We start from the raw sequence: 26,708 nt of genomic DNA on the forward strand, positions 1-26,708 counted from the left end.
TAAAAAGATTCTATGTTTCACTATCTGCCTTGAATTTTTCCTACACAAATTGCTACAGATGAACGAATAAGAAAGATGCACAACTTGATGGCTGACTTACCTGGAGAGTGGGGAAGTTCTTCTCCACGTCTCCCCAGCTCAGCACCCACACCTGGTCATGAGATTTGTCATAGTGGAGCTTCACTGGATAAGGGTCGGTGCCTACAGTCTGAAAGAGGACACCAAATCACAGCCAGGCTTTAAAGGCAGCAAAAAAAAAAAAATCTATTTAAAACAAATTTGACATTGCTTTTGAAGAAATCTTTTGTGGGAAAGTTAAAGAAACAATACCTGCACTCTAATGGATTGGGGTCAGTCAGACAAAGTCGTCTTATAACAAAAAACGGGCAATTTTTTTATGCATGGGCCATATTTAATGCAAAACTGCATTTCAAATCAACTGCTGAAAGACAGAATTGCTTTACCACGCTGAGGTAATTGCCTTCAGCCTTTGTTCATTCATGACACATGGAAGCAAAAAAAAGTCAGAACAATAGATGAGTCACGAGTGGCAGCGAAGAACTCCTCATGCATTATGTCCACCTGAGTGCAGACAGGCAGCCTGAGACTCCGGAGACTCAAAGAGAATAAGGAATGGAGCAGCAGTTTCATTCCAGAAGAGACAATGCAAACTAACTCCAACACTCCATTGTGACAGCAGTTTTGTTTCTTTATCTGTTTTGCTTTGGATTCCTAATATCACTGTTTACTTTGGCATATTATGCACTGCATCATTCAGGAGGTAAACTGCTCCTGAGGGAGTTTTTGCAGATAAGAGCAGAATAGCTCTTGAATCCCAACTAATCTTGGCGCATGTAGTCATCAGAGAAAACAGGTGTTCGTTCTTTTACTCCCAACTAACAGCTTCTTACAGACTGAGGAAGATTATGAAGATTCTCAGCCAATATGCTGCAGTAACTTTCTACACAAAGGAGCCATCAGAGATGAAGCACAGAAAGCAATGCAGGTACATTTGACTGCTTGAATTAAGATATTACAAAAATTTACATAACTTAGCAAGAGTAACCACGTCACTCTCCAAAATAATGCATGTTGTATGCATTCATTTTCTCAGGGTCCTACTTATGTATAACAAGAAAATGAGAGGAAGCTACAGCTAGTCTCTGCTCAAAACAAGTGACAGGTTCAGGTTGTTAATTAACAACTGGTAACATAATGCAGTGCAGCTAAACCTCCAGGCAGCTAAATAATGAGCTTGTGACAGACTCTGGGACACCAGCCTGTTTACCGGCAGGTCCCTGAGAGCCTTCTGTAAACAGCTACCATGGTGTCAGGAGCATCTGTGGGGATCTGGGCCACCCTGGTTTATTGTGACACACTCAAAAACCCACTGACTCCAATGATTTCACTCACTGCTGCTCTCCAGACTGTTTCAGGATGAAGACGTCTAGAAGTGGTGCCATTTTCCTTCCAAGCTTCCTAAAAATAACAAACCCTTGGAGGATAAATAGTTTGCCACACTCACTATTAGAGGGACTGCTTCTTGCAGTATATGTGTGAAAAAACCTGGCAGTGTTGTCATGTTACAATAATTGAAGGGCTGCCAGGCGACAATATCCACAAAGAGCCGGCCCTCCGGGGTCACCTGGTCATCACTTCAATGTGAAGGTTAACTGCAGATCTTGACAGTAACAGTTTGGATGAAATGGGTCAGGTCAAGGATTAGCAGTCAGCAAAAGGTGAGGCGGCTGATCTTAAAGCTGAAAAGTGAAACTGAGGAAAGATGGTGCACTTCCAAGATTTCTGATAAGCAGGAAGACTAAAGACAAATACAACAAAGTATTTTTCTCCTTGTGAATGTTTCTTAATGTTAAATCCTACTGAACACTTACCTTAGCTCAATAAAATGACTAATTTAACTGCTTCATCTTCAGTTTGCCTTTATCAGTTGAAATGACAAACTCCACACCCATAAGGAGTCATAAATATAAATTAAAACTAGACAGTTTAATTATAGAGCGTTTGCTTGATGAAGACTGATCTTGAGTTATAGTTTGGCCTTGATTTATAGCATGTTTGGTTAAAATAAAACATTTTATTATTGATGCCAAATCAGCCTGACCCCAACATTCAGACAAGAGGATGCAAATGATTGTTCATTCTGATTAAAATTCAAACTTGTACTCAATTGCATGATTACTCTAGAATTGTATTTTAGTGTAATCATGCAATTAATTGTTTATGTTACTGAATGCTTCTGAACAACATTATGATCACTTGCCCAATTGGGTCTTTGGTTGGGCAGTGGTGTCTCCAACCCAGATGTTAGCAACAGATCCTTTAAATCCTGTAATTTATGAAATAAGAACTCCACGGATCAGATGTTCCTGTGATGCTGGATTGGATTGAGATCTTGAGAATTTGGTGGCCAAGTCAAACCTTCACACAGGTTGTCCTCAAACTATTCCTGAACCATTTTTGCTTTGTGACAAGAAGTGTTGTCCTGTTGAACGAGGCCACAGGCTTCACAGAATGTTTCTGTGAAAATGGTTCACATGGTTTGCAACAAAGCCCCCTGAAGTCTGCATCCTTTAACTAACATAAGTTAAATAACTTCTTAGTTAGCAGTACCCACCATTGATAATGACACATTGACCACTCTTGTGACTCGCTGCCCCTGATCAATGTGAAACACTGAAAACCTTCAAGTTTTTAAAAGGCAAAAACAAAGATCGTTTGTTCTGTGTAAAGGTGATGCACATTTCAGTGTTCCAAGACCAGCATGCAACTGAGTTTCCTAATTTATCCACAAAATTACCTGGACGGCTTTCTGAGTCTGGATGTCAACTATGAGCACTCGGCCCAAGGTTGGCTGTGTCACATAAATAAACTTGTCCTTGACGTTGACAGCTGATGACCACACACACCTCTGCACCACCTCTCCAGGCGAGGTTGGGCACACCTCCTCCTGCAAAACACACAAGCACACACACACGTTTTCTTTGATCTAATTGCTTTTCATATCACAAGAAAATATATCTCATTAAAAACCAATTATCTTCCCTTAGTCTTTTTTGTGTGTTTTGTTTACTACTGCTGCCTTTTTCACTGATAGGGACATGAGTGGTGTTATCTTGGCAACTTAGATAAATTAGCTTTGCAGTTTCCTGCAAAATCTTTGTAATGACTCTCATTTGTCCATATATAATGTGCAGGACAAAGCCTGCAGATGATCTGCAGCTGCTCTGCGTCTAGCCCTGGCAGCTCCAGGCTTCTCAGCCAACTGGAAACCTGTCAGCCTTCTGCCTCGGGACTTTTCCTTCCCTTCATGCTCTCCAAAGCCCCCAAAACCTAACGCTGTCCAGAAATCTGATCCAGCAACAGGTTATGTCAAAATGCAAATATGAAAAACAATGACAGCAATTTAATTTATTTGGATTCATAAAAATATCTCTGACTCCATTAACTATGATTTAATTTTAAGTCCAGATGTAGCGCCATCTGTTACTGTTTCACATCCAATGGTTTTAAAATCTTCAAATTCCTGCATTTACTGAGGTAAATGTTGAGTCATCGGTGCTGAACTCAGCATCACCCCTGCAGACCCACACAGTGGTCATTTGATTCTATGGACCATAAATACCTCACTGATCGCGCCTTTAGGAGGTGAGAAATCGAACATATGACACCCAGCTGAGGGTGTGAATGGAGGCGGCTTCAATTTTCTCAGTTTTCTCGCGTTGCATATGTCAGAGTGTGTGTGGGTGGGCTTTATGTGATTGTGATTTAAGTAGTAGCTGACAGCCTTTAAAAAATAACTATATCCCTTTCAACTAAAATATGGAGTGTATATGCAATGGATTTGTCATCTTAATGCAGATGAGTATAGAAAAAATGAGGGTTGTGATATTCTGTGTAACTTTTTGAAGAACAACGTTTAAGACCTAAATTATCTGACTTAGTGGAGTAGAACTGCTAATAAAAACCCTCCCTGAGGCAGGAAAATTAGGGATGGGGAGAGTTCAGTGCACTTGCTCAAAATCACATCCAGTTTCACATGGTGAAGTATGAATCATCAAACATAGCAGCTACTGCAAATTGGACTGCATCCACGTGCATAAAAAAAAAAAACGCGTGGGATATTTTTAAATTTTTTTTTCAGATTTTAGTCATGTGTCCAACCGGTATTATTTTTCTCAACCAGCTTGCTAATCATCAGAGTTTACAGTAAACAGCCTTGTGCTGGAGCGCTGACAACTCAGATGATGCTTCTGGTGACAGAAAATAAAATAATGCTGATAAAATCCATTCAGGTTTGCACAACAATAATGAATGCCTTCCACTTAATACATATGAAACTTCTAATTATTTTGATAGTTCATGTTTCATCATTTCCTTCAATTAAAACCAGTTTCATTTCATTCAAAAGTGTGGTGCTTGGGCATTTAAACATGAGAGAAATGTCTTGTTATAAGTGAGAAAATCTGCCAGTGGAGCAAGTACTTTTTATCAATATTAATTTTTTTTTTACATAAAAACAGCTCCTATATCTTGCTGAAAAGTTACTTGCAAATTAGTTTTATTTCAAGTGTATTAAGATATTTGCACTTGAAACGGGAAAAAATACCTGGTAAGATTGAGTGTTTTTGCGGGGTATGCAACCCGCTACAGAAAATAACTAAGTATATACAGTATATGTTGCTATTAAATACATCACAGGTGTGAAGGAACAGAATTGCAAAAAGTGTGAATACAATAGGTGTGTGAAATCACTACTAAGTCCAAGAGGCAAAATTTCTCCCTGTCAAATTAGGAAATAAAAAGTGACAAATAATAATATCAATATGGCATTTTATTTTAAAAATGTTCAAATTGATTTTGTATTTTTAAATAAAACCAGATGGTTAGAAATTTGTTTGCAATCTTTTTAAATACAGGGAAATTAAGGCATTTTAATTTTTTTAAAAGCTGTATTAAACTTTGTGGCAGTGAAACCAACTGCAAATATAAGTTTAATAAACATTTCATTGAACATTTACAGTATATCTCATGTAAGTTCTAGACTGGCTCAAACTTTGTAGCTGTAGTTCTGAGAATTGTAGGAAAATGTTAATTGGTTGTGAGCTTAAATCAGCTTCCTGTGGTTTATTGTGACAGGCTCACAGACAGCAACACATTTTTACTTCTAAGTGTTCCTACTTCCTTGTCTGAAGTATTACTAAAGATAAACTTTAGATTGTGTCATTATTCAACAGGCCAATCTATTGGATTTGTCTGAAAAACTGATCTGAAGCCAAACAAACCCTTTGTTTTGGTGAGTCAGTTTCTTAAAGTACAACTTCTGTAGTTATGCCATGTTTAGTGTTCTTACTTGATCAAGCTGGACATATCATTTAAAAATAATTCTGAAACCAAACTAATTGGCTTAGTTGCTGTGTGGCTGACAGAATATTTCTGAAAAAGATCAAAGTACGCTAAACCTTTGCTGATCTAAGACTAAACACTGACTTTACTATAACTGAACATTAAGGCGTATTGCTCTGTACAGTGTGCAACACAGTTTACTACTCTATATGTTGGCCAATAATAATAAATAGGCTGTGTGATTACCATAACAAATCAATCAATGCCCCTCTGTGATGGAGGAAATGCGAGCGTCATGCTGGGAATGGCCTCGTGTTCACAATGCAGGGCAGCCAGACGGTTGTAGAACTGGCATCACAACACTCACAGTGATTGATATCCTAATACAAACACACCTCTCAGAGGAACACTTGGCTGATTGTTGTGCATTCATGGTTTCGCTTTATGTATAACCTTCATCCAATCAGCACAGGTCTGGAGGATGAAAAGCAGCTCGGAGGGAAAACGTCCATTGGAGAAACCATGTAAATCTAACAGGTATCTATCAGTTTAATGCTTTGAATGTTTTTCTGCCTGAGAGCTCAGGTGATAAACTGTGATTTAAGGTGGGCTGGCTGGGTGTAAAACAGTCCACTGAGGGGTGAAACCAACTCTGATTGCATGTAGTCTGTCAATGAATTAAATTAAACAGGCTGACTTGACACTCCAAAAGCCCCCCTTGTGCCTTGGGTACTATTCTTAAAAAAACATAACTGGACTACAGAATATGCAAACATCACAAACTCATTTAAAGCTGTAATCAAAAGAAATAACAAATAATGTAATTCCCCAATAAATGTCTATAGCTTGCAGCTCAAAAGCCCAAATTAAGCAGCAACATATTTGAAAAATATTTAGATTTTAAATAGGCATCATTTGTTGCAATAGGTGTTACAGAAAGCACTGAAATTCACAACTTATGAGAACAGCCAGTTCTATTGTCAGCTTTATTCTTGCAAAACTTGCAAATATTTATTTACAAAGCTTGCTCCAAAAGCAAGAGGAAAGAAGACAGCTCTATATTTTCTTTTCGACGTGGCACCCGCAGAGGAAGACAACACAGCTGTACATCATGCAGGTGCTTGAGGAAACATACTGTTGAGATATGATCTAATTATGTCTGGAAGGAGTCATACAGTATCCTGTAAAAGTCTGTGCGCTGCTTGAAGCTTTTTGTATTTTATCATCTTACAACCATCTATTGATATAATCTAGTGTATAATTGTGAAGTTGAAGGATTTTTACATGTCTGAACTTTTTTCTTAGTTCGAAAAGAGACACACCTAAAGACTCAGCTGAAATTTGTTGGTGTGTTCACTGTTCAGAAAATGTTTCATTTTTTTTTTCACTTCACTTCAGCTAACTTGTGAAATGAATACATAAAAGTTATAATGAATACACTAAAGTTTGTTGGAAAACATTAGGAAATGTGAAAATTTCAAGCGGTATTAATTCTACAATGATGCACTGTATGTTTTCCAATCCTATGATGATGTGGTTCACCAACAAATATGAATGTGACATTCTAAGCTTAAAACATTTTACATTTAATCTAAGAATGAAAAAAAAGCACAAAAATATATTTTTCCACTTGCCCCCAGAATTTCACATTAGAAAGTTATATAAATATAAATAAATATATATTTACATCATATATTTAGATGTAAATATATGTTTTTATTTTAGCCCTGCCTCCGGTCATGTCTCTACTAATTTTCAAGATAGGCTCACTTTATGTGCAGGAAAACTTGAATTAACATCAGCAATAAAAGTTGAAAATTGTTTGCTAGGAAAATCAAGACAACAGTTTGAATTGTTGGAAAAGTATTTGGTTCTCCTGTCAAATTTTGACTAAAAGAATAAGACAAATATACCAATTAAAAGTAGCAAAACTCAGGTTTGTGCAAATTTATGAACACTTGGAATATAAAGTTTAATGACTGAAGAAAACACACCAATTTGATCATAAAGATCTAGTGATCAAACACTAAATTATATCCTTTTATGGTGTGTTTTTATGTCTTCTGCTTAGTTTTAAACTCTACATCAAACAAAAGGCTTAAGACTTTGGTTAAAGTTAGTTCTGGACTTTTCTCATGATCACTCACCTGCAGAGCCAGTAGCTTCTCGCTGGGCTTGATGTGCCGCTGTATCTCACAGGCCACTGGCTGAATCACTTTAATCCCGTCTTCATAAAACACATAAAACATGTTTCCAATACCGAGACCTGCAGGAGAACAACAGGTTTATCACATACATGAAAAAACTCCTGAGGCTGCAAAGTATGAACATTTAAAATGGAAATAAGCTGGCAGCAATGCTATCTACGATTAAAGTAACAAATCATTTAATCCTCCTCATCACAGTTCAGTAACTCTATTACACAAATTCAATTAACTCAGGTTAATGAATGCTATAGAAGAGCAGGAGCATCCCAGACGTACCTTCTTCTCGCCACAAGATGTTTGCCACTGTGAAGGAGAGAAATGGGAAACACAGTTAAAAATAAATGCAAGAATCAATAGGGCCACTCTACAAGAACTACGATCCAAACAGAAACTCCTGCTGAGGCAAAGAGGAAAGCAAACTATATGAAACTTTTATGGAAAGTGTCTCTGACTCCTACTGCAACAAACAATCGATCAAATGCTCTGCTTGTAAATAACATGACATACCATACTCTGCAAAACAGAGGGCAGTCAGCTATGAATACTGTATAACAGTTTGTTTTTGGTGGTGAGAACCTTTCTCAAAAAAGGGAATGAAGACTAACTACACAATCATTCAATCAAAATGAGCTGCAGACACTTAAATAGTCCAAATGTTTTAACCTATATGGTTATCATAAGGCATTAGGAAGAAATAATGGCTGATTTGGCTCTTGCAACAGGTTATTTCTCATTAAATTCACTTAGAAGTGACTAATGACATGAAATACTGGCTAAAAGCCACACAACACCCTGAGTGCTTTAATGGGTGGCGTAAAACACTGGCCAGCAGATGGCTTTCAAAGCAGCCTCTGGATACTCTGAGAGGAGATGCTGTTAAACGACTCAATAGGTAAAGTGGCAGGAAGATGTATATATATTTATATATATACTTCCCATGCATATATGAGAGCAAATCCTGAAACCCAGTCAATTTTATCCTCCAACTCAGCAGCAGCAGCAGGACTGTCTTCTCACACCATGTCGTTAGTGGTGACCTTCCCTCATTGTTCATCTTTCCCCCAGTGTTCTCTCTGTTTCCGTTTTCAGTCTGCAAACCAATCTCCAGCCCAATTCACATCCGATTTTAATCTTGCCTCTATTGCAATGCTCATCCTCACAGCCTCCTGATCAAGTGGACAGATGCAGAGAAAGAAAAGGGTGGAGAGACAAAGGAAGCGAGGCACCGCGGTGCTGTTAGTCAGCCTTAATCTTTCAAAAGTGCTTTGTCAAGTGTTTCCAGTGCAGCCTTGCATACCTTTTACCTCATTAAAAGTTTGACAAAAGAAGTGGGTACATAGATGGAGGAACAAGGAAGCAAAGAGGGGAAGCAAAGACAGAACAAAAGGAAAAAACAAAACAATTTATTTGAGATCTGCCAAAATAAAAAACGGAGAAAATGGAAAGGAAGAGTTGAGATGAGATCTCGTGTGCTCCAGTCTTTCCAATAGCCTAAAGTATTGAAGCAATTCATCACTGTGTAGAGAGACTGTGGCTGTTCTGCGCATGCGAGGGACCAATACATCAACTTCATCATCCATATAACAAAACAAGCCGACTGCCACTGTAGGCGGTGAGTTCACTCTTTCTGGCCGTAATAACTATGTTTCCACTGGGCTCCAAACATTAGGGACGCCGCTCTCACCAGCCAGACTGGACTCTGCAGTTTGTACCCGTCAGCAAGGTTACACAAATTCAATTTGTTTACACGAGCACACTGCTATGACAGTGGGCCAAACAGCCCGTGGTGCTCAACACAGCAGCGTGGCAGAAAATGGTGAATGCATAATGGAGGGAAGGTAATTGGATTACAGCAGATGTAAAAGCAAAAGTGTAACTTCAGAAAACTGCCTTGGGTGTGCAAAGACGTTCTTTTTTAAAAGATAATCAGCATTTCTTCAAAAAATGGTAACAGAGTTATCCTTTAACTATAAGGACTGTAGAATAGCTTAGACAGAAATCGAGTGCAAAGTCTTAACTGCTCTGGGACTTTAGCTTTTCTTAAAGAACAGTTCCATCATTAAGCCGCAAAGATCAACCCTCATCTAAGCTGCGTGGCTGGTCATAAATCACCAATGAAGCCGGCCATTTCCTGTGCTTATGTGAGCTTTTAAATACCATGCCTGGATTGAGAAACCAAAGAAGGCGTAAAGTGGAGCTTGGCATGGTCCATGTTGAACACAAAACACAAAATGTGTGGCTGGCATTTCACTTTCTAAAGGATGAAACACATTGGTGATGCACTGACTCTTTTTTTTCTGTTTTCAAGTGATGCTATTACTGAATTAACAAATCGTGTTGCCAATACTGAACGAACCACCTTTAGCTAAAGTTCTCTGGATTCACTTTATTGCAATCTGACCAGTATGATGATGGTAAGAAATGTTGCACTTGACGCAATAGGTCAATCCCGTGGTGCCTTGACTTTACATCCCCATCAGCTACCGCAGAGTAGCCCCACATAATACCACTGAACTGGGAAGATGACCAACGTCTACATTGGTCATCTACCATGAGGCTGTGAGTACCTTAGCTGGTATCTCAGATGTTTAAAAGCAATGGGGTGACTACAAGACCTTAAGATTGTCTTGTTAGTGTTGAGGGAGGAGAGGGCAGATGTCTGCAGAGGGGTATGAATACTTTCTTAAGTGACAATTTAAGAGTAGAAGAATATGTGGAAAGTCAGATGTGACTCATGGGTTTAGATAAATACAACCATCTGGGTAATTAACTGTAATTCTGAAACAAAAACCTTTTTAGCACAAAATTTATTTTTCTGATTGCTTTCCTCAATTATCCAAAAACCCTCAAGGAATACACATCTTTGGTATTAACCCGATTCGGGCTACCAGATCGCCGGCGATCTGAGATGCATACATATTTTTCAAATGCCGGTAGAATTCGAACCACGTAAGGTAGAGCAATTTTTTTTTTTGCATATTAAACTGTAAGAATTGCGCTTCCTTTTCCGACCCTAAACATCCCCCCCGAGTTGCTGTGCGCGCGCAGACGAGTTCACAGATTTATAGTAAAAAGGATGGGTCCACAAACATGATGTGGCATCCATCCCTATATTTGTAGATCAGCTCGGGTCTGGCCAATCACTTCCTGTGTTGTTCTGACGTTGACAGAATGAAATACTACGAGATTTCATGAAATGTCACATGACTTCAGGTGAGATTTCATAAAAGTCATTTCCGTTTCCTGCACGTGCTATTTGGCTCTGCTCTTGCAAGGCAAACACCCAACAAAAAAAAATTATGGAAAGACACGGAGTAAGAAGATTTTACTCTGCGTCCGAAGTCTTGGAGCTCGTCCAATGTGCAATGTATCTTCTGCACTTCTTTTTTCTGATTGCACTGATAAAAGCATTTTTTTTATTTTCCCTCGTTTTATTGTTTTTAGAAAATTGGCTGTAACTTTGAAACGAAGCTTTGAAAAAACTCCAAATAAATTGTGTTTGGTTTAGAAGGCTTGTGTGCAACTTTTTTGTATTGGGAACTTTGGTAAATAAAGTTAGGAAACTCTTCATATTTACAAAAATATGTCAAAAAAATTATAAACGGATGGAGTTCTTGTTATTGTTTTGCAAATTTTCTATTTTTAATCAGTTATTATTGATAAATGGCATACAAACTTGGAAAGGAGGACTTATAAGGATTTTATAGATGTAAAGAACATTGGAGTGCTCCTAATAATGACTCTGCAGCATCCAAAAATGTAAAAAGATGCTCATGCGGACTTTTATAATGGTAGTCCTAAAAGGGTTAAACCGACCACATTAAAGTTTGGTGAAGAGAAAGGAATCTACCCAATTTATTTAGGAGAGTTATTTAAAGTTCCTGCACTGGCTGAGTAATAAAAATGAATATTGCATGCTGTTTGTCTTCTGGTACATCATAGCTGAGCAAATTTTGCATAAAATCAGTGCAGAGGTAGTCGGCTGTCTGTTTCTTCCCTGCTGTCAATCAAATAAAATAAACCCCATCCACTTGTTTTAGAACTTACTTTCTTAATTCAGAGATGAGTTTTAAATGTTTGGCTTCTCTAGTTTCCATCCAAAATTGTAATCAACTGCAGTGAGATGCTTGAACCATCTCAGTTGAATGCTTTTGATGAACAGGAGGAGTGGTCCAACCTGAGACCCCGTTTCCCCCAACCCGTCTCAAAGGATGAGACTGACTACCTTTATGGAGGAAGCTAATTTCAGCTGCTTGTTCCAGAAATCTATTTTTCTGGTCTTGAGGAATAGTTCATGCTCACAGGTCAGGGTCAAAATTTAGACAGACCACTAAAGTGAGAGCTTTTGGTACTGCTTTTTATTAACAAGGACAAACTATTGAAGAAGCAACATTAGCGCAAAAAGGCTGCAATCACTCATAAATAAAACTCCAATAAACTTAAACTTCTCTACTTCAGGCAAAAGATTGACCCCTGAACCAGTGGGAGAAATCCACCCTTTTCTGTTTATTAGCCTGAGGCTTAGAAGAACTGACTCTCATCCTGGCACTTTACTCTCTGCTGCGAACTGCTCCAATATATGTGAAAAGTCATGGCTTAAAGAGGCCAACACATTCACATCATGTTCAAAAAGGAAAAATGAAACCCTGAGGTTGCCAAACCAGACACCCTCCTCAGCACCAAGTTAAGCTTGTTTCCACTACCTGTTTGGGGGTGGGCCAGCATCCTGCATGTTTTAGTTCTCTCCCTCGTAGTACCAACAACCTTTTCAGCATGTCAATGTTCTTCTTAGGCCTTCTAACGAGCCATCATTTGGTCCAGATGTGTTAAACCAGGGAGAGAACTAAAACATGCAGGATGCCGGCCCTTGAGGACCGACACACCTGTAGTAGACGAATCATTATGTGGCATTTATGTGGCTGCAAAGTTGCAGAGCAGTCAGGTTCTCATGGTGGCCCATGTCTACTGCCAAAAGCACAAACAATGAGCATCAGAAATGAATGAAGGTGCTGCTCTGACAAATCACAATTTCTGTTACATCACATGGACGGCCAGGGAAGTACTACCTGGGGATCCCATGGCATCAGGATCCACTGTGGGAAGAGGGTAAGCTGGCAGATGAAGTGTAATGTTTTGAACAATGTTCTGCAGAGAGATCTTGGGTCCTACCTTCCATACTGATGTCACTTTGACATGTCCTGTCCCTAAGCACTGTTGCAGGGGCTGTATACCCTTTCATGGAAAATGTATTCCCTGAAGCTGTGAACTCTTTCAGCATGAACATGTTTTCCTGCCATAAAGCAAAAATGGCTGCAAAATGTTTTGGACGACCCACCTTGCAATTTACAGGACATTAAGGCACTTCAGCTAACATCTTTGTGCCAGATACCACAGAAAACTACTAGGTAGTTATCTTTATGTGTCTATCTTTTCCTGAATGTGCCTTGTAAGCTAAATAAAATAAGTAATAATCTTCTTGCCAAGTTATAAACTCTTAAACTATGGGGTTTTCTGAGGTCCTTGGGCTGCATGACCTTTTGATCCCACTTCTTTTCCATCAAAAAGGTTCAAAATGTTCCGGATAAAATTCAGTCTCAAAATTTTCTGATATTTTAAGAGCTGTGCTCCTGTGGTTTTGGCAGCTTAGTGTTGCATACATTAGCACTGAAGTCTAACTCTGCGCATCCCCAGGGGAAACCTTTAAAGTCAGGTGGAGTGAAGACACTACCTAAGTAACAGCTATGACTGCTCCTGAATTAGAGCTGGGAGCATTTGACGGATTTGAGTCGGTATCATCTCTACAGAGCGGAAAGTGATCAGAAGGCTTAATCCTTGGAACAAAATCCAAGTTTTTAAAGTTGAAGTGTTAGCAAGAGCTTAAAACATCCAGAGCTTCAGCACAAACCAACTGTACAATAAGGGTTATTAAAACATGATAACATATGGGTAATAAATTTGTAAATATGAAAGATATTTATTTTTAATTTATTTAGTTTGTAAAATTTTCATTGGATCTTGGTATACATTTAATAAAAATTTAATTCTGGACTTATTGCCTATATTTTTAAGACGAATGTGGAGTCTCTCTTTCGTCTGCAGCCTAATACTGTTCACTTTTCAAATTCATTCATGAATCCTACATGCACTTATAAGCAAGAGTCTTGTAATTTAACTCTATATGCATGAAAACTTTCTACTTGACTTATAATATTCAATTTATAAAGCAGTCAGCATGAAACCATGTCGACAGGAAGCTGACTGCTCATGCTGTGGATTGCGTCACTGTCTGGTTTGAGCTTTTTGCTGTTGACAGCGTGTCCAACACTGTATGAAAGTCTGCTGTGACAGGAAGAACACCGGCTGATGGAAACAGAGACCCTATTTTGCCGTAAACTGATCCGGACTACTGAGAGGATGCAAAGCAGGCGGGCCGGTGGACGGCGTTAAATAAAAGAAAAAAAGCTTTGTGGAGAATCTGGAGAGGAGTTGTGGTGTGTCAGCCATGCAGAATCAAGGTTCAGGAGATCAGAGGAGTTTGTTTCAACCAATCATTTCCCCCCGCTGACTTCAGTTTACAGCCGTCTATCTGAATATGTGAAATCCTTTACTTTACTGAATTTTTCTGGAACAAATCCAACAGACATCAATAAGTGTCTGAGAGACAGTGAACATGAAATAAGGGAATGGTATACACTGAAATACACACATGTGGAGCAAAGGCATACTTCTGTGTTATACTGTACGTGATGACTGAATGCTAAATAGAAGGGGGAATAAAAGATTTAGATCCCTTAAGATTCAGCGCTGCATGGTCGTGTATTAGTTCACACTGTGGCTTCGCAGCTGGAGGGATTCTGGAGTCTGCATGTTCTAACCACACGTTTGGTTTTTCTCTCCAGGCACTCTTCTTCCTGCAGTCCAAACACATCCATGCTGGGTTAATTGCCCTGGAGAGTATGAGTTGTTGTCGGTCTAGTGCAGGGGTGTCAAACTCCAGTCCTCGAGGGCCACTGTCCTGCAGTTTTTAGATGTGCCACAGGTACGAAATGCTGGAAGGAAATGGCTTAATTACCTCCTCCTTGTGTAGATCAGTTCTCCACAGCCTTGCTAATGACCTAATTATTCTATTCAGGTGTGGTGCAGCAGAGGCACATCTAAAAGTTGCAGGACTGCGGCCCTTGAGGACTGGAGTTTGACACATGTGGTCTAGTGTGTCTCCGTGTTGCCCTGTGATGGACTGGTAAGTGGTCCAAGGTGCCCTCCAGAAACTCACTTGAGTTTCTCTGCAAGGATTAAGCATTAATAGAAAATGGATGGATTATTCTAAATGACTGACTGCAGTTTGATCTAATAATCAGTCTAGTTTGACACAAATTAACTTATTCACAGTGTAATTCATGGTTTATCAATGGGAATCTCAACATTGATGCAACTGCTGAGGAGCAGAAGCAAAATGAACCAGAAAGATAACTTTTCTATTTCAAAATCTCTGCAGCTTAGACGGATCAACTCTACAAAAGCTGAAGAAAATTGTCTTCTACAAAAGCTGAAGAAAATTGTGAATTAATTTTTTTTTCTGTTTATATATACAGTACAGACCAAAAGTTTGGACACACCTTCTAATTCAATGGGTTTTCTTTATTTTCATGACTATTTATAAGGCAAGAAATCCCACTTATTAACTGACAGGGCACACCTATGAAGTGAAAACCATTTCAGGTGACGACCTCTTGAAGCTCATCAAGAAAATGTAGAGTGTGTGCAAAACAGTAATCACAGCAAAAGGTTGCTACTTTGAAGGAACTACAATATAAGGGCTATTTTCAGTTGTTTTACACTTTTTTGTTTAGTGCATATTTCCACATGTGTTATTCATAGTTTTGATGCCTTCAGTGTGAATCTACAATGTCAATAGTCATGAAAATAAAGGAAACTCATTGAATTAAAAGGTGTGTCCAAACTTTTGGTCTGTACTATATATATATATATATATATATATATATATATATATATATATATATATATATATATATATATATATATATATATATATAAAATAAAATAAATTCCCTTCTCGCCCACCGCGGGTGGTTCTTATCCTCTGAGCTCGGGTCCTCTACCAGAGGCCTGGGAGCTTGAGGGTTCTGCTGCGCAGTATCTTGGTTGTGCCAAGGACTGCACATTTCTGGACTGAGATGTCTGATGTTGTTCCTGGGATCTGTTGTAGCCATTGGTCCAGTTTGGGGGTGACTGCCCCGAGGGCCCCGATGACCACAGGCACCACTGTGGTCTTCACCTTCCAGGCCCTCTCCAGTTCCTCCCTGAGGCCCTGGTATTTCTCTAGTTTCTCATGCTCCTTTTTCCTGATGTTGCAGTCGCTTGGTATTGCTACATCTACCACAACGGCTTTCCTCTGTTGTTTATCCACTACGACAATGTCTGGTTGGTTCGCCATTACCATTTTGTCAGTCTGGATCTGGAAGTCCCACAGGATCTTAGCTCTGGCGTTCTCCGTCACCTTTGGGGGTGTTTCCCACTTTGATCTCGGGGTTTCCAGTCCATATTCTGCACAGATGTTTCTGTACACTATGCCTGCAACTTGGTTATGTCGTTCCATGTACGCTTTCCCTGCCAGTATCTTGCACCCTGCTGTTATGTGCTGGACTGTCTCAGGGGCCTCCTTGCACAACCTGCACCTTGGGTCTTGTCTGGTGTGGTAGATCTGGGCCTCTATTGCTCTGGTGTTTAGGGCCTGTTCCTGGGCGGCCAGGATGAGGGCCTCTGTGCTGTCCTTGAGTCCAGCTTTTTCCAGCCATTGGTAGGATTTACTGATATCAGCCACTTGGGTTATTTGCTGGTGGTACATCCCATGTAGGGGCTTGTCCTCCCATGATGGAATCTCTGGCACCTCAACCTCCGTTCCCTGTTGTCTGAGAAATTCACTGAGCAAATTGTCTGTTGAGGCTTTGTCCCTGATGTATTTATGGATCTTAGTTGTTTCGTCCTGGACTATGGTTCTCACACTCACTAGTCCTCTGCCTCCTTCCTTGCGGCTCGTGTACAGTCTCAGGGTGCTGGATTTGGGATGGAACCCTCCATGCATTGTTAGTAGTTTTCTAGTCTTAATATCCGTGGCTTTTATCTCCTCCTTTGGCCAGCTAATTATTCCAGCAGGGTATCTGATTACTGGCAGGGCATAGCTGTTTATCGCACGGATTTTGTTCTTGCCATTGAGCTGGCTTCTCAGGACTTGCCTTATTCGTTGGAGGTATTTAGCTGTGGCTCCTTTCCTTGTGACCTCATCGAGGTTGCCATTTGCTTGTTGTATACCTAGGTACTTGTAACTGTCCTCTATGTCTGCTATTGTTCCTTCTGGGAGTGAGACCCCTTCTGTGCGGATGACCTTCCCCCTCTTTGTGATCAGCCGACCACACTTCTCTAGTCCGAATGACATCCCAATGTCCGTGCTGTAGATCCTGGTGGTGTGGATCAGTGAGTCGATGTCTCGCTCACTCTTGGCATACAGCTTGATGTCATCCATGTAGAGAAGGTGACTGATGTTGGCCCCATTTTTGAGTCGGTATCCGTAGCCAGTCTTGTTGATAATTTGGCTGAGGGGGTTCAGGCCTATGCAGAACAGTAGCGGGGACAGAGCATCTCCTTGGTATATGCCACATTTGATGGACACTTGTGCAAGTGGTTTGCAGTTGGCTTCAAGGGTGGTTTTCCACAGCTTCATCGAGTTTGCAATGAAGGCTCTCAGAGTCCTGTTGATGTTATACATCTCTAAGCATTCAATGATCCAAGTATACGGCATTGAGTCATAGGCTTTCTTGTAATCAATCCAAGCCATGCACAGGTTGGTGTGTCGGGTTTTGCAGTCTTGTAGGCAATAAGCATCAGTGATCCTTGAGATATATATATATATATATATATATATATATATATATATATATATATATATATATATATACAAACTGCAAAATATAAACAGACTTAGGGAAACTGTTTTGGATTATAGAGCAGCCAAACATTTATTTTCTCTCTGGTATCCGGACTGTTATCAACATTTCTTCTCTAGCCAATTAAAAAGGATGAACAGAAGATGATCAAAACAAAAAAAATGTTTTTATGTTCTTCAAAAGGCTATGGAAATTTCTTCAGCAAATGGGGCCAACAAAAATATGTTTGATTTATAAAGACTAGAAACTAATTAACCTCAGTAATTAGCCTTTATAGTGTCTCAGACAGGTAACTTAAGCTAATCAAGTGCAGGTCAGAGCTCACTGTGGGTCAGTCCAGTGTATTAGGAGGTTTTAATATGGTATAGTCCAAAACCACTAGAATTATATCAATGTTTCTGTGGCCTTTTGTTATAATGCCCAAGAAATGCCTGAGGGAGCAGAGTTTCTTCAGCGGTATGGCAAATAGAGAAGTGGAGAGCCCCAGGTATTCTTTTAAAAATAATTTCAGCTGTTTGGTAATACCTCCAGTTTCAAAAGATTCATTTAAACTAAGGGAGCAACACCCAGCAGTCTTAAGGTAGTGCTGTTTTTAAAAGTATCTTTAGCCACTGACTGCAGGCTGGTTACCTAAACAGATAGCCATACTAATTAACTGCTAATAAAAGCTTCTTAGGCTTGCAGTGTAAATGTGGTACCCCACCAGCATGTTTATTTAATGAGCTATTAAACTATTAAATTACAGAAAACAGTTTCATCATAAAGCTGCAAGACAAGCCACTCTTTTAACGGATTCTGGTTCAGTATAAATCACCAGAAAAACCATCCAGGTTCTGCAAAAACCTGAGCTTTTACAAATAAAGCTAGCTTCATGGAACAGAGGGAGGCATGGAGCGGGTCGCTGGGTGGTTGTTTCTGAGAATTATGCAAAAAAGTCTAATATGCGAGTCTAAATAGAAAAACTAATCAGTACTGCTTCTTGACAGCCCCATTATGGATCTGTCTTAGTGGGAACATACTGCCATATGGCAGGTATGGAAGGTCCATCGGGAACAGAAGCCCAAAGCCACACAATGGAATGCATCAAACTTTCATTAAAGAGAAATACCAAACTGATGGTGTTGATTGCAAATCTAAGTCTTAATCCATAACTTTTCCATCAAATGTTGAGATTGAGTTGAAGTACGGGAATGAGAGCAGCTGTTTTGGGAAATCTTTTCTGTGAGCAAAAAGAAACAGGAGAGCACAAATGGATGTAAATAAGCTTTGGTTATAAACGCTGTGTGAATGTGAATGCTTTTTTGTTTACTTTTTCAGACAAAATACAGATTAATGAAGAAGAACTGAGCACTGGTTCATTATGTTTAGTTTATTCAGCTTCTTATCATTGGTGAACCGTCTAAATAGCTGTTGGTTTGCCTGCTACACTGATTTTGGTGACAAAAATATTACAATATTGGTACAATATTGGTTGTGGAGAAATATTTATTTCCCCCTAAAGCAATCACTTGGAAACAGTTTAGTAGTAAATAACTGATAGATTAAACTTCTTTCCACTGATAGGCTGATGTAGAGGAAGAGCGGCCGCCTCATATTGAGGCTATTAGTCCTCGAAGCATCCGTCTGGTGCATGTCTTCCCCTGTTCTCTCTCTGCCCATTTCCTGTCTAATCTACTGCAAATAAAGGCCACTAGAGCTAGAAAAACCCTTTAAAAAACAACTTTCCACTGCTCTCAAATGATAGACCCATAATTTAGATTAAAGACAGAAAATTAAGAGATGCGCCAACCTTTAATTTATGTAAAATGTCTGACTGCATGCATTTAACCCCATTCTCAATCACAAAGTTACAAACAAGCTCAGACAAATTGATACGTTTTAAATTAACCTAATATTAGCTAAAAATGATCTGTCATACAAAAAAATGTAAATACCCTCATCATGATAAGCGGAGCTCTCTTAATGTTCCACAGTGTCCTTATTTTCTACTTCACTAGAGGTTTATTACTCCTCATTCCTGCTGGAGTATTTAAAGGTCACACATTGATTAATAAACTTGTAGTGGCTTGACTAAAGTGAAAAACTATCTTCAGGCATTTGATGTTTGCTCTGCCACTTCTCCTGTTTATATAGATATTTAACCTTTTGTTTTGCAAAAAACTCAAGTTTTACCAAAACTTTCAAATATTAGGAAAAAACGGAAAATATGACAAAGCAAATTAAGTCTAAAGTTGTAATATCAAAATGGTGGCACTGCAATGTAAAAAACTAAAAGTTTTTGTTGGAGTTTGCTTCAATAAATGCATAAAGTTGCAGCTGAAAGAACTGTTCATGATGAAGTACTCCAAATCTCGGGTATGAGGCATGAAATGGTGCAGAAAGTGAAAAGACTAAAGTAACAAATGCCTGCTTTGAGCCATGCAGATCTTCTGACGCTGCAGAAATAATTGGCACATTGTGAAGGGCAGATATTTATGCCAGTTTAGCAACAGCCTGTCAGAGATGGATGGGGCTCTGCCTGCTGGTGACAGCCTCGGTTAGAGGAGACCTCAGAACAGCGAATGCTCAGGTTTGGCTAAACAGCAAATCGCTTGGATACATTTTAGAGAAAAACAATCCAGTGTTGTGCCTGTAAAGAAAAAGGTTTGACCTCAAGGCTTCTTTCATTTAAATTGATCTCCAGAACATCAAATGCAGCTTTTTTCATCGCTCTCCTTCCTGGTTAATATCTTATTCAGTCCTTTGACAGCTTGCATAGTTCGTTATTCAGATCTCTTACTAACTCAAGTCTTTGAATGAGCAGCCTAAGGCATGTCATTAAGTGTGAATTCTTAGAAATAGATCATTACTCTCCAGGAAGTCAGGTGTCGGAAACATCTCAAAGTACAATTATGATGCGTCATTTGACTGCATTTTAAATCAGTGCTAATAGATTTGGGCCTTTCTGCTGCCTGTAGATGCTCACCAGCATCTCAAAGTCTGCAGGATCAGAGTCCTTGATTCTGCTGCTTCAAGGCAAAAGCCATCCCTGTTAAGAATGTGCATCTCATAGTTGAGCCAAGGCTCAAGTAAGAACTAGTTAAAATGGAAAACCTACTGAAAAATATCGAAAAGAACAGAAGAGCTGCAGCTTTGAAATGAACAGCGCCAAAGGTTTTTGGATGTCTGCGGCTCTGAGCTTGAAGAATATAAAACTTTCCTTTAGGATTATTTTTCAGCCCTGCCTGGAAGGCTAAATGCCAAAGCAGGAGTGGCTCCGTAAATGAGGGAAGACTAAACCAATGACGTTAAAGAGCCTTTTTGGCCACAATGTGTAATCTGCCATATGGAGCTGATCTGTATTCACTCTCTTGATGTTCTTGAGTGTTTGAGCTTAAATGAGGATTCTGACTTAGTGATTTATGTCTTAAGTAGAGTTAGCAGATGTTCAAAAGTTCTTGATTAAACTAGTGCCAACTTAGAAAGCATATAGTTCACTAACCTTGACATGGAGCAGACAGGTGTGCATATGGATTTACGTATGTGGTGATATACAGGTTCAAGGTTGGATTTTAAGTTGCGTTCACACTGCAAGCTTTAATGCTCACTTTTAGTTTTTTAAATCAGATTTTTTTTTGCATGGTTGTTCACATTTCCTAATACAGTATATGTGACTTGTACGTGATCTCCTGTGTGAACTGAAAACAACCTAAAAGTGTTCTGCATGCGCAGTAGAGGACACAACGTCACACGTCACAAACATGCTCAGTTTTGGACTGAAAGAACAATCACCCAAAATATTAATTAAATCAGAAACCTAGATTTTTCTCCATTTATCGCTCTCCACATTATCATCTGCCTGGATTGTTGTTTTTCTTCCCATAGTAAGCAGAATAGTGACATTTGTCGATTATAAATGACATACAGGTCAGATGAACACAACGTGGCTGTACAAACAAAGGTCACATTTGAAAAGATCAGGTATGGATCTCTATTGTTCAAGTTGTCAAGAAAAGACCACATACAGGTCGCATTGTGGCAAAACAATCAGATTTGGGTCACTTCAGGCTACCTTAAAGGCATAGTTCAAGATTTCTGCAGTTTGTTCTTATAGGTTTATAAGTAGGAGGATTACTGATGGTGCAGCATCTGTTCACCAATTTCCTACACAAATAATCGCTGATTTCTTTGCATATGATTGATAAATAGTTCATAAAAAATGTTTATATGAACTGCTGTGACGTTTTTACAACGTCTAAGACAATGCAGTCTGCTTTGGTCTTGATCTTTCTTAGCCTACCTGATAGCTTCATCCTCCAGGACCAAATAACCTGGATTTTTCTCACTAATGTCAAAAGACATTTCTACTACAGGTAAAACTTATAACCTCTTATAACTCATAACCTCTTTTTCAAATGTTCCCATTTAAAGAGGAGAATGGTGACTAAGCACTAGTTTAGTATAGTTTAGCTGCCAAGCAGATGCCAACCAGGAAGGAACTAACTACACAGTGACTCAGTGTCCTGTATTAATTATGCCTCTTAGCCTTAGCAACACACTTTGTCCTCCATTGCAAAGTGAAGCCTTCCAGGTAAAATGTTTTTTTTTTTTTTACATATCCTTCTGATACTTTTAGTTGCATTTTTATGCAACATTCTAAATGAATTTGTATCTGATGCTCAAACTATTCAGCCTAACTAGCAACAAGAGTTAAAAGAAAAGGTAACAATTATTTTTAGTTTGAGAAAAAAATGGCATTAAATTATTAAATTAAAATTAAATTATTAAATATATGTAAGCAAGTTTCTCCTGGTCCTGCTGCAACATTGATAGTCTAGCTGTTTTCTCCACATAATCAAAGTAGACAGATTTTGTCTAGATTGAGTTACTAAGTTGGTCTGAAATATTTTCTGTAGTATTTATGAATACCACAGAAAATTTGTGAGAAATTCTTATTTTTTCAGATAAAACAAAATAGTTCTACAAATACAATCAGAAATTTTAAATTTTAAAACATCTTAAATTACTTTACTATCTCTTTCTGTGTGTTTAGACTTTCTTGCAATCTTCTGAAGCCCAATTTTTACTTGGTTTTCAGTTGCTTTTTTCACTCATTTTTGAAAATAACTTCATCTGTGGGTGCAGATTAGCTGAGTAATAAATGCTGTTTTGATAATATTTGTAAAAAAAAAAAAATGTGGTGGCAAGAGCTAAAACATGTGACTTTGGCCAACAGTGGGTCTTGTTAGTGGCGATACAAAAACTCTAAGGTACTCCTCTATGAATGCTTTACCTTGGTGACGCACCCTCATGTAACCGTTTAACCACAAACGCTCCCTCTTGTCCAGATTACCTTGAACGACTTTGTTGGACTTTAGATTAAATCCAAGCAAGCTCTCATTTGTTCAGGGAGCCGTGTTTCATACCAATATGTTCCCACAACCTTGCTTGTGATTACTGTCCTTTCAACCTCAATTTTGTGTTTATTGTGGAAAAGCAAACTTTAATGCAAACTGTGAAGTGCATAAAAAATTGGGTTATTGTGATATATCTGAATTACTTCAGCTAGAACAAACTTTTTACTGTGATAAATCACAATATCAACGGTTTGCAAAGACTTCATTTTCCAGTTCTGATCCAATGTTTGCTAAAAGGCACCAGCAGAACCCTCCCTGTGACTGGTTGTGATACATTTAGTTTTCTGGCAGCTTAAAGGTTTTCACCAAGTTGTGGTTAAATCTCTGGCAATGACCTATTAGCACAGGAAACATGAAGCTGGTTCACACTCCCTCCTGAGGAAACCTTTAGCTACGTGAGCCACTAAAAACCAGACATCGTCCCCTACAACTGCTGTTCTGCAGATCCTTTGTCCCTGATAGGTGTTGTTGCAGTGAGGTTAATGACTTCACCTGTCGATGGCCCTCAACTTCAGAGTTCATTTCGATGCAATTTAGGGGAGCTACTCTTTATGTTGCTGCAGATAAAACACTGAGGTTCCTGTTTCCCAAGTCCTTATAGGTCTTTAAGATTAATGATTTCACCATCATTAATCTTAAATGATGGTGAAAATGTTATCTTCAGCATGTTTTTGCACTCTTGCAAAATATGTTCAGTACAAAAATGTCAAAATAACTTAACAGTGCTAATGACTTAAACTCTGATACACTTTTTACTAAATGCAGCAACCATACAATAACAAACTCAGCACAAGAACAAACAGGTAGAAAGGAGTAAGAAAGACACTGAAATGATTTTTTTTTTATCTGAATATTATATTAAATTATAAAACTAAATTCTTGATAATGCTTTTCTGCATTAATTTGAGTTTGCGTTAAAAACAAGTAGGTTTTTATCTCTATCTGTTTCAATACTGCCTAATAAAACACTTTTGGCAAATGAACCTTAAAGTTAAATGAGAACTAGAAAACAAATGTTCTATTTGATATATCTTTAGAGCTAATCTGTTCAGTAAATGCTATAAATTTACTGAATTATATGATGCTGTTGAAATGAGACCCTTTCTGAACTTAAATAGACTGAAAAAAGCAAAGTCCAGCATCAGACTGAGAAGTGTTAGGCGACCGTTGTGATTGCTTTCCTTATCTAACCCCAGCTGAAGATCTGAACAGACGTTGTAGTGACTGCTGCTGTCAGGGAAGTCCCACCCACACTCACTGCAGTTTTACAGCCAGGGAGCCGACACTGACCACTCTGACAGGGAAGAGCTCTCAAGTTGAAAGTTGGTGCCAAGATTTAAGCACTAGTGAGAGTTAGAGTGTTGCTAAAGATAAAGGTCAGAGAGAGAAGCCATCAGCCAGACTCTGATGAAAGAGATAATAAGGCGAAGTTAAAGGATCTTCAGGAATGAGAGAGCAGAACAAGTGCAATCTATAATAAAGATCACAGCTGACTCTTTTGCCAAAACGGACTTAAACTTACAGTAATTATCTTTTTATTGCTTTAAAGTAGACACAGAGATTAAACACTGGATGACTTGAAACTAAATGTTTGGTCATGTTATCTTAACCAAGAACATCGAGTTCTGTTGCTGTTTTTAACGTATTTTTGTAAACATTTATATTACTGGAACACAATGATTTTCTGGAACACATTTTTTCTTTGTGTTTTATGGCTAGCGAGGTTAAAATCCTAGGCAACGTGTTCTTTTTTATATATTAATCTTAATTGCTGCTGCTGAGTGGGATGGTATTAGGAAAAAAGGGGGCGGCTTGCTTTTCATTTTATGTTTTTACTCAGAGACATTTTCATTTATTCAAACTCTTGGAAGAAACGAATTATTTTAAATGTGTGATGGCTAAAATGATTGATTTTGTTCGTATGGAAACTCACAAACACATTTTCATTTAAAATTGCTCATTGAACACAATATCTCTATATTATGTGAATATTTCTTGTCAAAATAGTGACAGATTGCAGTCACTGTTGGCAGAAGGTTTTAATAAATAGACTTTAAAAACACTCACGGCAAAAAAAACCCCATTAAATTAAATTATTTTAAATTATTTTAAGCTCATTAATCAAAAGCAACTATTATAAATCCAAGTAAATTGAAATTATCTCCATAATAACAGAAGATATTAACTTTCAATAATCGGATAAGAAAAGCTTTCAGGTACATCCAGAAGTGTTGACTGATTAGTTTTGCTCTATAAACAAAATTCCTCTGCTCTACGTGGAACCACAGTTCATCAGCAGCTGGTCGTCTTTCTGCAAAATATAACTCACTGACTCTGGCATGAGAAGCCCAAAGAAAGGTCTGGCCATCTGCTTTTGCTTAATAAATACCAAGATAATGCAAATGACAAGAAATGGTCAAATCCTCAACCTGCGATCAGCAGGTTGAGGATTTGAGCTTAATGAGTTTTGTGTTTGTTTTAGTGAAAGGAGCAGCTGGATCCATCCATAACTGTAGGACTTTAGTTGCACTCTTATCAGCCATTTCTTTTTCTAGTAATAACAAATAAATGCATAGTTGTTTCAGTTATTTACATATTTTTGGAAGACTGAATGCATAATGGATTAATGGAAATTTGCAATAGATTCATTTAGGTATAAAAGGGGATAAATGCATGTGAACAAAACACTGATCTGTAAAATAATTGCAAAACCATAAATTTTCTTTCTACTTCCCAATATGTTTAATTATATCATAATAAAATGCACTACAGCTTGAGGTAAAAGTATAAATATATTTGCCAGGTACTGTATTTGGTTCAATAATTTACATTCCTCTTTCAGGTTTGCAATATAATTGTCTGAAGAACCTAATGGGGAAAAAACCTGGCTATGACCTTTTCTAATCATGAGAATTATTACATTTTTAATGCTGAACAATCAGTATGCGTCATTATTCTCTATTTCTCTGTTAAATACAATGTTCTGACACTCCATACATAAAACATGTAGGATGTCAACTCTGTTGTAAGGAATCAGCTTATTGCTGCATCGCTGGAGTCCTAAAGTTTAATGCTTTTCACACCATTAGAAAGTTGGACAGAATACACTAGAAAGTGTAAAAATTAGAGCTGAGCTACATCAGAGTTGGCATCAGTTTCCAACATTTTTTATCTTTAATAAGCTCAAGTCTCTTTGATATGCAGAACTTTGACGCAACATGAGTGAACAGATGTCCAAAAAAGAGAACCCACCTGAGGTTAAAATTAAGGGTGGAAAACAAGAAGAAATAATTTGGCAGAGTAACTGTCTGGAAAATTATGACACCAGCTGTTTCACAAATCTAATCTAGGTGACAAAAAGGGAAAAGCAGCTTTGCAGAATGATTTAAGTAACAGGGTTACGACGAATTGGAAAGAAACAGCAGGGCTGGAAATACACTGTTAGCTGAGGATCTTTTGAAGTTTTCAGGACTTGAATCCTGATTTCATGTGAGATTTTAGAACTGATATTTTGCAACTGCTGCAGATATATTTATTAAGATAAAAGCAAATTTAATAGTTCAATTTCCATTCTTTTTTTTTACCTCTCCAGGGGGTCTTTTGTGGGCTCTAGTGTCCCTTATATGAAAGTAGGCTGACAGGAAAGAGGGAAGGAGAGGGGGGAAGACATGCGGCACATATCGTCGGGTCCAGGAGTTGAACCCGTGACGGCCGACTTTATTACCCACAGTCAAATCTGCAGGAATAAAACCATTCGGCTACTGTGAATAACACAGATC

General features: G+C 38.5%; 1 protein-coding gene across 2 annotated transcripts in view; it reads right to left on the minus strand.

Annotated features, from left to right (window-relative positions):
• The window catches only part of fstl5 (follistatin like 5), a 189,934-nt gene that overhangs the window by 8,534 nt on the left and 154,692 nt on the right, over positions 1-26,708 (minus strand). For both annotated transcript variants that reach the window (XM_023328922.1, XM_005800578.2), the window contains 4 exons: positions 7,848-7,874; positions 7,512-7,630; positions 2,819-2,968; positions 101-208 (listed from right to left, as the gene is read on the minus strand). In XM_023328922.1, the coding sequence (XP_023184690.1) occupies positions 101-208; positions 2,819-2,968; positions 7,512-7,630; positions 7,848-7,874 (404 nt within the window). The remainder of the gene's footprint in view (positions 1-100; positions 209-2,818; positions 2,969-7,511; positions 7,631-7,847; positions 7,875-26,708) is intronic.

Source organism: Xiphophorus maculatus, chromosome 23 (assembly GCF_002775205.1).
Source record: "Xiphophorus maculatus strain JP 163 A chromosome 23, X_maculatus-5.0-male, whole genome shotgun sequence".
Taxonomy (NCBI): domain Eukaryota; kingdom Metazoa; phylum Chordata; class Actinopteri; order Cyprinodontiformes; family Poeciliidae; genus Xiphophorus; species Xiphophorus maculatus.